The following is a 13,296-nucleotide window of genomic DNA, read 5'->3' as shown; positions in this document are numbered from 1 at the left end:
GCCTCTCACCTGGATGGTAGAAGGTTGTGGCCGTAAGCTGAGAAATTGGTACATTATAACATTCAACTTGTTCTGGGAGATGGCGGGAAAGACACAAAAAGTCGCTCCGATCTTTTGTTTAGTTTTTTATCTGCGTGAAGATTTTATTTAATTCTACATCTAAGCAAGAAGATATAAACAGTCATCATCCTTGTGAGAGCAGACATTGTACAGTGAGTGATTGTTTTGTTATGTTCGTAGTTTGTATTTCTTGTAGCACTTAGCAACAATACTGCTATATGCTGGATCTGCTTATCACTCAACTCCTAAAACTTGTAGCTCATCATCCATATTAGAGATCGACTAATATGTTTTTTTCAGGGCCGATACCAATACCGATTATTAGTAGTCAAAGCGATAACCGATGTTTGGAGCCAATATTAATTAGCAGTAAAATTTATTTAAACATGGGCCACAGCTTGGAAAAAAGAAGCACCGGTACTACTAACTTACTCTCTGCTTATCACAAAATGTTTGTATTTTTTAACACTAAATACTGGTATCATGTGTATATATTGTATCTGCTGATGTATTTCCATTGTAGTTGTAAAAAAAAATCAAAACATAAAGATAATATTGGCCGATACCGGTAAAATAAAGCCGATACCAATATACGTCAAATGCCAAATATTGGCGTCGGTATTCGGTCGAACCTTATTTAAAAAAAATATAAGGTTCTCGATTATCATTTGTCCCAAAGGTAGTATTTGTTGTCTCTCATCAAGTTTGCCATGATGAGTACCGGTAGTTATTGTTAAGAAAATAGCAAATATTGTGAGTTGCCTCTATTAGGGATGATGTTTGATAAGAAATTATCGCGTTCGAGCCTATTATCGAATCCTCTTATCGAACCGATTCCTTATCGATTCTCTTATCAAGTCCAGATAGGTTGTTGTATATGGAAAAAAACACACAATATTTGGTTTAACAAAAGCTCACTTTTATTATATAAGAAAACAATTTAATCTAATAAATACATAAATATTGACTGTTACCCCCCCCCCAAAAAATAAAAAAAATAAATAAATATTGACTGTTGTTACCCAAAGTATATTAAGTGGGATTTTTCAGAAAAACAAATATATACTGTAACACAAAAACAACCTGTCTCTGTGATCACTAAAGGTGTATACATAATAATATAGTGTTAAATGAAATCAGTCCCTTGGGCACAAAACTGAAAATAATACAGCTCTCCAAAAAGTGCACTTCTGCTGCTATTTGACATAACTGTTTGTTATGATGCTTTGACATTTTTGCACTTTATTTCTTTATTGAAAGAAAATTATATGAAGAGAAAAGTTATTTGCAAATGTGGTTACAATGCTAAAAAATGAAAAGTTAAAGCTAAAAAAAGAAATACACTTTATTGAGTTAACATTATTTCTTTATAGGGGGAAAGATGTTATGAGCTAGGGAATATAACAACTACACTACCCAGCATGCAACGGGAGTGACGAGCATGCGCGGTAGCCCCGAAAAGTGTTAAATATCGTCACCCGGCAGCTAAGAATGAGCACGCTGTGAAAGTAAACGTCAAGAACTCAGCCAACACGCCTCGTCTGCATTATTTATAATTAGACAGACAACACATTTACAGTGTGATTTTGTTTTGTTTACAAGGAAAGAAAAACAAAAGTTAAAAAAGGGAGATGTCATATATGTATGTGCTGCGGTTGCTTTAAGAACGTTGCGACAGCTGCCGTAAAGGAGGTGCGTTGCTAGCCTGGTTGCTATGTTTCCGGTTGTTCGTAAAAGTGTTCTTCATGTGTTTGCTCAAATCTCTCAGTAAAGTTATTCATTGGATTATACCTTTTTGTTTTGAACTTTATTACACCTTGGAGCGCTTTTTCCCATCCATTTTGTTCCTGCTTTCGCTATCTGCGCCTAATGACTGAGCTACGTGACGTCATTTCTTGTGATGTCACACGGAGCATTTCTGGTCGGGACGGGATTCGTTCCGAGGGATTCGAATAAAGAACCAACTCTTTTTCTTTACTATAGTGGTCTCGATAACGGGTACCGGTTCTCAAAAAGGGATTCGAGTCCGAGGACTCGGTTCTTTTCTTATCGAACAACCGGAAAAACCGGTTTCGAGTATCATCCCTAGCCTCTATATTGATGCTATTATCATATATATCCGATTTATGAGATCAAAAGACTTCCAAAGTTTGCGGATAAATAGATATGATCAAAATAGTATAAATCTCACAGATATTTCCGAGCCATTTTGAGAGATAATAAGGAAGCCAGTCACGTGATCGCGTAATGTTGCGCTAGGAACCACAAATCCCTTCCCCATCAACAACAATGCTAATCATGCAGACTTTGTGAAAGCCAACAACGATTACTTTGGGACAAATTATGAGCCGGAACCTTATATTTTTGAGCCCGAACAAAAAGAGGATGAAGAATACGTTTTAGAAACCGAGTGATGGATGCAGCTTTATTGTGACACTATAGCACTAGCAGCAATGCTAGGTGCTAAACATACAAATGAACTATAATGAATAAAACAAACACTACTGTAACATTTTCACTCCCGCTGGGATGCCGATCGACAGGACGCTCACATAATTCCGTTTAGATGAAGAATCAATCACAATCACAATCAGAATACTTTAATAATCCCCGAGGGGAAATTAAAATTTTCAGATTGCTGAAAATCTTAATCAGAATACTAATCAGAATCAGAATACTTGAATAATCCCCGAGGGGAAATTAAGATTTTCAGATTGCTGAAAATCTTAATTTCCCCTTGGAGATTATTCAAGTATTTCTGATTCTGATTCTGACAAACCTCATAAAGGGTTAAAAAAAACTTCCTGCGAGAAGCTTCTTGGAGGATGTCAAGGTCGACCAGTCTCCCAGTCCATGGCCACATTTATCTACCAGCAGGTGATAGATGCATGAGTTATAATCTAGAATTTACTTTTAGCAGAAGCAGCCGTCGGCTCAGTGTGTCAACAATAGCAGCGTAAGATAGCATTGGCTCACTGTTATCAATGTGCCGTTAAAATAGTTTGTCTGCGTTGGCGCCTATATTCATAATATCACTTATATTTGCTTAATTTTCAGGACATGACGTGTAAATGGACTATTGTTGCCGCTTTCTGGACGTTATTAGGGAGAATAAGAATAATAAACGCAACAGAGGACCCTCCATCTGTTGACTCAATTGTTGGATATTTATTTATGATTTCCAATGCATAAACAAAGCCAAGCATATGTGTTCTTGCCTTACATAAAGATTGTGAATGATAAACAGCACATCTCTTTCCAATGTTTACATATTTCCAGTATAACTGATCTGATACTATGGTTAGAGTGCAGAAGCGTTACTACCGTGACGTCAATTTCCTAAAATAACTGAAGGTATTCGGGGCGCAATATTCAAAATGGCTGACTAAATTTGCGGCATTTTGTGTTTTGTTTTAAACTGTGTTTTTACATACTTTGCAGATTGTAAATACAATTGTAAGGTTCAAGTTTATTCACAATACCATATTACAATTACAACAGTAGTGAATATCCATTTAAGGATGGTGGTAAGTGAAAGGGTCCCCCAGATAAGGTAGAAGAAGCTTTTGGCAGGGGGTCCAGAGGACAGTATATGCATGGAATGCTGAAACATGGTGGCAAGCACAAAAACGCTATATGATAAACACAAAATAGGAGTACTAAAGCAAGCATACACATACATACATACATTCATTCAACCACGCACAACCCAACAGTAGTCTACCCCACATGAGGCATTAGAGATAGGTGGTTAATAGGTAAGATTTCAGTTTCTTTTTGAAGTTGGAGAATGAATACAGCATCCTGAGGCTCTCATCAAGCCGGTTCCAAAAATTTGGTCCCCTGCATACAACACTTCGAGCAGTACAAGCTAGTAGACAATGTTTACCTGACATCAGGTCAAAGTTACGAGTGTTGTGGGCATGCTGGGGACGATAGATAGGAACCAAGCTACAGAGCCTGAGATTCAGCCTGTGGATGACTTGATAGGTTAGACAAGCATTGTGATAAATATTGAACTCTGTCAGTCTTAAGAGATGATAATTATAGAATAGATAATTGGATATGGTTTAATGGATACAATGAAACACAAATAATAAGCGTATAAAGTCAACTGGTTTTTCCACTCTACTGGTACTTTAATTCCCAATGAGCAGCATTTGTAAAAAATGAATGTGCTTGTTCTTACATTACATATATACTTACAGCATGTATATAAAATGTTTATACTTTTTAGAGCGCAATAGACTGAATTACTCTCATGACCTCCATTGTTAGCTGACTTTTGCTAGTGTTATGAGTTACAATGCATAAAAAAGAAAGACATGTGTTCTTGTCTTACATAAGGATTGTGAATGATAAAATGAAATAAAAGTGCAGTTCCCCATTAATGCCACAGTCTGTACCATCGTAGCGCTTGTTGCCACTTTGTCAACATCACCGAAGTGCAAGGTTGACAGGCCTGCCAGTGGCCTTAGGGAAGACAACCGCTGACGACCTCAGGAGGGATGGCACTGGCGGGTAATTTGTCACCGATGTCATTCTGAGGGCATCTTTGCTGCAGAAAAGGTTTGGAAGAGTGACTGCTTGAGCAGCGTTGCATGAATGGCAAAAGAAAGGAGATAGTGTCACCTTTTAATTGGCATTGTTATGTACCGTTACTGGCATTTTTTACCTTGAAGCGAGCGGCATCAGCTGGACGTGCCTGTGTTTCACCTCCCACGATGATCCGTAAGCAAAGTGTTTTTGTGTGCCAGGCGGCGGCGGGGAACATCATCAACATGCTGTGGCAGCTAATGGAAAACAGTTTGGAGGAGCTGAAGCTCCTACAGACCGTCCTGGTGCTGCTGACCACCAACACGGTGGTCCATGATGAAGTACTTTCCAAGGTAGACAACCCCTCCTGGCTCTTCTCGCACATAAATGGCCATATGCGCTGGAATCAACACACGGCCAAATGGGTTCCCTCTTTACTCGGGGCGTGACGTTAAATCAACATTTGCCTACCACTTTCGATGTGTGCCCGTGCAGGCCATTGTGCTGTGCTTCCGCCTCCACTTCACCAAGGACAACATTACCAACAACACGGCGGCCGCCACTGTCAGACAGGTCGTCACCGTGGTCTTTGAGAGGATGGTGGCTGAGGATGAGCGTTTCAAAGGTCACAATCTTTTATTACGCTGATAGAACACGTGCATTGTATTGCTGCCAAATACTGAGTTAGATTTTATCGACCCTAACCCATTTAAAAGTCCCCTGTTATGCAAAAGACACTTTTTAATGATGTTCTAACTCTAATACAGTGGTTCTTAACCTTGTTGGAGGTACCGAACCCCACCAGTTTCATATGCGCATTCACCGAACCTGAACCGTAATCATAAAATTATGTTGTCATATTAAAGAAATACTAATAAAGATATATTTTACAAACAGAAAGATACAGGAATGTACACATGATCCCATGTTTGCATCTCATTGTGCAACATGTGAATGTTTTAGTGGGAACTAAATGGGATATCTGAAAGGGGCACACTTTATTTCCAAAGTAGGACCCCCCACCCAGACATATAATACTAGTACACAGCTCATGAAAAACAATATGTTATAGTCATTGTAAGTGGGCCAAAACACTTATATTAGAAAATAATCTCATGGAAATGACTGCTGTCATTTGATTACAATAATAAAACATTTAACTTGTTATTTAGTCAGGTTTGGGACAGGTGTGCTGCAGGTGTGACCACAGTGCATGTGCACGTCTGACGTCGCTCACATGTGCTCCACTGAATGCTCAAGGAGTTTTTGCGTTTGCTCACACATGGAAAATTTAGAGGGAACATTGTTTGGGGGTATCCATAATACACCGACAGGGAGAAGTTTTTATTTATACGATGAGTCGGGTGTGTCTTGACCTCCGCGGCGGAGGCTCTGCCGAACCCCTGAGGCAGACTCACCGAACCCCTAGGGTTCGATCGAACCCAGATTAAGAACCACTGCTCTAATATGTCTCCCTAGAGTAGTGCTTCAATATAGTGGGGGCGGGCCCCGCTTGGGGGACGCAGTGATATGAGGGGTATGAGAGGCAACATTGTATATCTTGACACGTATAGATAGATGGGGGGAAAAAAAATTTCTCTCGAAAAATTAAAATAATGCAGTGCTTCTTAATTGGGGTTGAAAGGGAGCGTGAGAGGCAATGGCGTAATAACTTCTTTAGTGTTGGTAAAGAAACATTTTTACACATGCAGATAAAGAAATGTACAGTAGGGGTGTGTGAAAAAATTCTGTCTGAGAGAAACATTTAAATGTGAGCAAGTTAATAACAGCCCGTTTAAAGCAGTGCTTCTTAAATAGTGGGCACGGGGGTGGCTTGGGGTTACGGGAAAAAGGGGGCATGAGAGACAATGACGTAATAGCATCCTCAGTGTTGATAAAAACATTTTAAGAAATTAATTAATTAATGTTAATGAAAAAATTCTGTGGGCAAGCTCCAAGCTGCCCGTTTAATGCAGTGCTTCTTAATTAGTGCCTCGTGCCTGAAGGGGGGACGTGAGAGGCAATGGCGTGATAGCATCTTTAGTGTTAGTAAAGAACTATCTTTATACATACAGATAAAAAGATACACATTTACTTCGGAGGGGGGGGGGGTGAAAAAACTTTCGTCCCTTGGGGGAGGAGTGACAGAAAAAATTGAGAACCACCGACCTAGAGCCTGTTTATGTGATCCAAACCAAAGAAGAAAAAAATAGGCTTCTCTACATATCCTAAAAATAAAGGCATTGGTCCGCTACAGATGTAAAGTTGTCAAATAGGCCAACCGAGCATGATGTTAAAATGTGAGAGCAATGTTAGCAAGGAGCTCACATATCTATGTCTCCTCCTTCCCCACTCTGTGATGTTACGTTATCTGGCATCTATTTAATGTTGGACAAGTGTTGCAATGTATATGTAGCACGTGGACGAAGTACACAATGGCACTTCTTGGAGGCATACTGGTGGACAAACGGTTTATTAGCATTAAAGCTACAGAAACAAAATGGTGTGTTCCAGTTAGGGCTTACTCAAAAACTTTTCAAATTGTCCAAATTCCAGCATTAAGGCTAGATTCTGGACAACACAATTCTAGTACTCTATTGTGCGACCTCTGAGACATCTATAAATTGATTAACAATACGATGGTACTGTAATATGAGACCTTTAAGCATGTGCTAGTCACCGCTAAGTTCCCTTGACCTACATTAGCATAAATGTTATTATGAGTCACTGGATTGTGAAAATAATTGAATACCATCCCCAGGCATTGTGGAGCAGCCTCCGCCTGTGCAGGGCAATACCAACAGGCGGTCCGTCACCACATTGAGGCCAAGTGCAAAAGATGCTTACATGCTGTTTCAGGTATGTCCACAAGAGGGCAACAGCCTTCTTTTCACAGTCCTCTCTTCTTAGCTATATTAATGCATTGCAGTATTGACAGTCAAGTGTGTTTCTTGGCGTTGCAAACAGTTCATTGCTTTAATTGATGCAGTTAAGCAACAAATAAGAAGGGAAACATCTTCAACTTGGAAGTACTTTTTCCTGACACGGCTTGTACTGTCAAGGATGACCGCGCCATCATGGTTTGCTTGTCCTCATTCACAGGACCTGTGCCAGCTGGTAAATGCGGACGCCCCCTACTGGCTGGTGGGAATGACAGAGATGACCAGGACGTTCGGATTGGAGCTGCTGGAGTCTGTCCTGAACGATTTTCCGGGCGTGTTCCTGCAGGTACATTGGAACCTCGATTATGATTATGTTCTTAAACATTGTTTGCGAATTGAAAGATTTGTATAGTGAAGCAAATTTTTCCATAAGAAACAACATAATTATGAATAATGGGTTCGAGCCTCGACAAAAGTCCATGTTTTAGTTAAGATTTGTACACTTTGAACACAATATACAGTACTGTTCATCAAACACACATAACAAAGAGGTGATGGATCAACTGTCAATTTATTAACAAGCCAAAACAACAACAAACTGAACTGTCCTTCGTATGTGCTGCTCTACCAACACTTGTGCCCTCACAAATGATCAAAAATCACAAAAATATTTAACTTTAACAATCATATTGCTGCAATATAAAACATTCTAAAAATTAAAATCCACTTTTGCGGTATATTAACGTCGGCAAAGGTCCTTTCGTGAGCTCACGGAAGGAGAGAAACGATGGGGGTGGGGGTGTCGTCTGTGTGTGTTCTCTTGGAAGAGAGGTAGTCTTCTTCGCTGTGAAATAAGTCAGCTTTAGCGTCTTTATCCAGGAATGTCCATTCTCATCAGAGTTAAAAACTTGCTGTGGTACAAAGCCGGCGTTCTTATTCTCTTCAATACAAGCAGGCACAAAATGGCTACCAGTGGGACACAAAATGAATGAATGAAGCGTTCGTACACAGAGACATGGCTTGCACACAGGGGCATATGTGGCGCAATCTAAAAGTTTGAAAACCAAAACGTTTACAAATAGAGGGGGTCGTAAGTGGAGGTTCCAGTGTTTCATAAATTAATCCAACATCGATTATATTTTTTGCTCTGCTACATCCACAACCAATTTTCAGTTTCATCTAAATTTTCACAGATTTAGGGCAATTTGTGCTCAAGGGTTAATGAAATGGAATCTCCCACTTAGTCCAGCAAGATACATCCATTTCTGATTCAGTTCTTTCCTCCCATGCAGCACCAGGAGTTCAGTTTCCTGCTAAAAGAGCGAGTGTGTCCGCTCGTCATCAAGCTCTTCTCCCCCAACATCAAGTTCCGCCAGGGGAGCTGCAGCGCCGCCTCACCGGCCCCCGTGGAGAAGCCTTACTTCCCCATCTGCATGCGGCTGCTGCGCGTGGTCTCAGTGCTCATCAAGCACTTCTACAGTCTGCTCGTACGCTGCAGTGATCTTCTAGGCTCCTGTTGCAGAACTCCTGTTCAACGCTGCTTGTTTTATTGATTTTTTTATTTTTACCTTCAAGGTAACCGAGTGTGAGATCTTCTTGTCTCTGCTGGTGAAGTTTCTGGACGGAGAAAAGCCTCAGTGGCTGCGAGCGGTGGCCGTAGAGTCGGTTCACAGGCTGTGTGTGCAGCCACATTTATTACGGTAAGTCTCAGGCCATTGTTGTTGTTGTTGTTTATTACTGCTTTGTTCTCCAATTAGCAATGGAAGCAATTGCTCCAAACATATTTGGAGCAATTGGATTAGCACTTTTGTCATGTTGCGCAAGAAAGAAAGGACTTGATTGAGCAGCGTTTGTGACATACTATGTGACGTACCTCAACTATTCCAAACCAAAATGGTATCTGCCGGGTTGAATGCCAAGAATATTTGGATATTTTCCTATATTATTATTATTATTTCACCAGAAGTTTGTTAAGTATACTTTTAAAGAGCACGGTTGTCACGCAAGCTTTTGTGAAAAATGTGTGTTCGAATGCGTTTTCCAGCTCGTTCTGCCAGTCTTATGACATGAAGCAGCACTCCACCAAGGTGTTCCGGGACATCGTCAATGCCCTGGGCTCCTTCATCCAGTCCCTCTTCATCACTCCCAATGTGGGCAACGTCTCAGCCGTCGGTGCACCAACTGGTATGATTCGAGGATTTTGTTCTGTAAAAACAAACTCGAAATTACTAATATTCTCATAGGCTAATATTATTTGCTGTTTTTGTTAAGGTGGCTCGGGTTCAGGGCCCCCGGGCACGGCTCAGGGCGGCCCAGGGCCAGGAGGGGTCAGCGGGAACCTCACGACCCAGGCAGCATTTGAATATCGAGGCACTTGGATCCCCCTGATGACTGTCAGCGTTCAGGGCAGCGCCAAAGCCACCTAGTAAGTTCTGGTAATACAATTGTTTTAGGCCAAATGTAACGTGCCAAGACCACTTCACACCAAGCGATCTTTCCCTTTTTTGGCGTTACGGAAGAGGTGGGCCAGGGTACGGCATGACAATCGAGTCACAGAACAACTGCAACCGGGTCCCTCCTTGCAAGCTCTAAATAACTGATACAATTTATAAATGAAAAAATACAAGGACTCAAAATATTCCAAAAGACAAAGTGACAGCAAGCTGACTCACCATCGACTACATCCTTGTGCGATCTTTAATTAATGTGAACGTGTCTCTCTCAGGCTCCTAAGAAAAAATGTCACATTTCATACATGAAATAAGGTACAAAGCCTCAAAATAATTGAAAAGTTCAACCGACAGCCCGTTAGCTCACACGTGACTTCATTTGTCTGTGTAGTTAAGATAAGTGATTTCATTAATGTGATCACTTCTCTAGCAAGTTCTTAAAAATGGATAGTAATAATTACAGGAATAGAATACAAAGACTAAAAATAATCCAACAGTCAACGCCACAGGATGATTACATACCTGTGCGTAATAAAGACGAGTGATTTTATCAATGTGATCGCTTCTTTCGCAACTTCTTGAAAACTGACACAATTCATTACAGGAATAAAATACACAATGCGTCCCCTTCCGGGACCCCGAGAAAGACAAGCGGTAGAAAATGGATGGATGGACTCAAAATCAAAATCATCCAAAACTCATACCAAGCCATACCAAGCGATTACATTCTGTTGCGATCTTTGATTAATGTGATTGCATCTCTTGCAGGTTCCCTAAAAAGAACTCTCACAAATCATACCAGAAATATAATACAAAGACTCAAAATAATCCACAAGTTAAACCCACAGCATTCTAGCTCATCAGCGACTACATTCTCGTGCGATCTTAGATTAATGTGATTGCGTCCCTTGCAGGTTTCCTGATAAGAACTGTCACAAATTATACCAGAAATATAATACCAAGACTCAAAATAATCCACGAGTTAAACCCAAAGCACGCTAGCTCATCTGTGACAACATACCTGTGCGTAATAAAGATGAGTCATTTCATTAATATAAATCGCTTCACTCGTAAGTTCTTAAAAATGGACACGATTCATTACAGGAATACAATGCAGAGACTCAAAATAATCCAAAAGTAATAATAGTTCACCTGTGACTACATTCTTGCGCGTAATAAAGACGAGTCATTAAAATAATGATGATAAAAATGATACTAATAATGGGGCGGCGTAGCTCGGAGGGTAGAGCGGCCATGCCAGCAACTTGAGAGTTCCAGGTTTGATTCCAGCTTCTGCCATTCTAGTCACAGCCGTTGTGTCTTGGACACTTCACCCACCTTTCTCCCAGTGGCACCTACACTGGTGTATGAATGTACAGGACTCCCTTGAAAAAGAGATTCTTAATCTTAATGGGACTTTCCTGGGTAAATAAAGTTTTAAAAAAAATAAAAAAATTATGCGATTGCTCCTCTCGTTTTTCCGCAAGTAATTAATGGCAGCCATCACCTTACGCAAAAGAGATACTCAAAACGGCTCAAAATCACACAAAGTGAGGGAAACAGCAGCGATACAGCAGGATAGAAGTGATGGGGCAAGGGAGCGGTAGCACAAATGCTCAGTGTGAGTGCAGCCTCACGGCATCATGGTCTGAAGTCCAGCACGGTCCAGAAGTCCCAAGTATGAGTCCGCCCTTATATCCTGTGTTAAAATGTACTCTACTCATCTCAATGTCCCTGCTAGCCTGGAAATGCTGGACAAAGTGGAGCCCCCGTCCATCCCCGAGGGCTACGCCATGTCTGTGGCCTTCAGCGCCCTGCTGGACCTAGTCAGAGGTATCACCACCATGATTGAAAGGGAACTGGCCACAGAGGAGGCGGCGGCAGCTGAGTCCAGAGAGGCGCAGCCTGGCAAAGAGTGGCAGCCACCAGCTGGTGAGTCTTGATCCGCGGGCCCAGCGAGGAGATCCTCGTTAGTCGTCATTAAGGCTGGTTGGACTGTTATTATCCTCTTGGCCTCTACACAGATTTGTTATGATGGGTATAGTAGCGGTTCTACCTAATCAAGGCCTTGTGTGTGTCCCAGGAGCTCACCTGGTGTGGGAGGAGATGGTCAGTGCCTGCTGGTGTGGTCTGCTCGCCGCCTTGTCCCTGCTGCTCGACGCCAGGTAGAGGGTTTTTTCCTTTTTTTTAAAATGTATTTTTGTATTCATTCTACATTTCACTTCGTGCTTTTGTCCAGCACTGATGAGACCGCTACGGAGAACATCCTGAAGGCCGAGTTGACCATGGCTTCGCTGTGCGGGCGACTGGGCCTGGTGACGCCACGAGATGCCTTCATCACGGCCATCTGCAAGGCCTCCCTGCCGCCGCATTACGCACTGACTGTCCTCAGCAGCAACGCCGCCAACCTGTCCAGCAAAGGTAATGCTCGGCACCACCAAGGCCAAGACTTTCCTGAAAACTGAAGCTTTTCCAAGCCTCTTTTCAGTCTGTTCACACGTGTAATCCTAAAGTATTGTCCCTTTCTTTGGGCTTCTGATTGGTTAAAATCACTTTAAGTTTTAGCATCCTGCGATTTGTGTTGACTTGGTGGCTAAAGCGTGTTGTGGATGTCAAGGTTGATTTTTGATGTGCGTCTTTCTAGAATATCATCCCACAAAAAGGCCTCTGGTGGTCCTGTGTGTTAATGTTGAATTCATGTTTTTTCTTATCTTGGCGAGCTTAACGTGGAAACGGCATTTTCCCTCTCCCTGGTGCTCCCATCTTATTGCGGTAATCCATAAAGTGCCGCGATGACTCCTAATTAAGAACAGCAAGGAGAACGTGCTGGAGGACATGCACATACAGCTTCTCTCATTTAGACATACACACTATTTGCATATTTGCTTGTACAGATAAAGTGGGCTAATTGGGTCACGCTGGATGTTTAATTTGGAGTTAATCAAGAGAGCTTCCTCTGCAAACTTTTAAGCGTTTGGATTCGAGACTAAAGGATTCGAGACTAAATCCTACTTGTATGTGTTTTGGGGGGTTCTACAGCATACTCTATCCAGGGCCATAGTGTGCAGATCATCAGCCCCTCCAGCGAGTCGCATCAGCAGGTGGTGGCCGTCGGGCAGCCACTCGGTGCACAACCCCAAGGAACAGTTGTGGTAAGGACATGAAAATAATCTGTTAGAACACAGTGGACAATACTACGCTACTACACAGTTGTTTCATTACAGCACGTCCGAAAAGGAGTGGGAAGAAGCAGCGCTTATTTAATCCTACTTCTTTTCATATCATAGCAATTTTATCCCATTTCCTTGTTCTCTGTTTGTAACAGAACAGTGAATACATAAATAGTAAATAAATAAATATACCATAAG

General features: G+C 41.5%; 1 protein-coding gene across 3 annotated transcripts in view; it reads left to right on the top strand.

The window, feature by feature from the left end:
- The window catches only part of mon2 (MON2 homolog, regulator of endosome-to-Golgi trafficking), a 68,342-nt gene that overhangs the window by 17,462 nt on the left and 37,584 nt on the right, over nt 1-13,296 (top strand). For all 3 annotated transcript variants that reach the window (XM_062063286.1, XM_062063287.1, XM_062063285.1), the window contains exons 4-15: nt 4,818-4,949; nt 5,092-5,221; nt 7,358-7,455; nt 7,699-7,824; nt 8,771-8,965; nt 9,054-9,178; nt 9,523-9,662; nt 9,750-9,903; nt 11,670-11,860; nt 12,012-12,093; nt 12,168-12,349; nt 12,968-13,080. In XM_062063286.1, the coding sequence (XP_061919270.1) occupies nt 4,818-4,949; nt 5,092-5,221; nt 7,358-7,455; nt 7,699-7,824; nt 8,771-8,965; nt 9,054-9,178; nt 9,523-9,662; nt 9,750-9,903; nt 11,670-11,860; nt 12,012-12,093; nt 12,168-12,349; nt 12,968-13,080 (1,668 nt within the window). The remainder of the gene's footprint in view (nt 1-4,817; nt 4,950-5,091; nt 5,222-7,357; nt 7,456-7,698; nt 7,825-8,770; nt 8,966-9,053; nt 9,179-9,522; nt 9,663-9,749; nt 9,904-11,669; nt 11,861-12,011; nt 12,094-12,167; nt 12,350-12,967; nt 13,081-13,296) is intronic.

This window comes from Entelurus aequoreus, linkage group LG11, assembly GCF_033978785.1.
Source record: "Entelurus aequoreus isolate RoL-2023_Sb linkage group LG11, RoL_Eaeq_v1.1, whole genome shotgun sequence".
Taxonomy (NCBI): domain Eukaryota; kingdom Metazoa; phylum Chordata; class Actinopteri; order Syngnathiformes; family Syngnathidae; genus Entelurus; species Entelurus aequoreus.
Note: the sequence above shows the minus strand (reverse complement) of the source record. Positions and strands in the feature narration are given on the sequence as shown.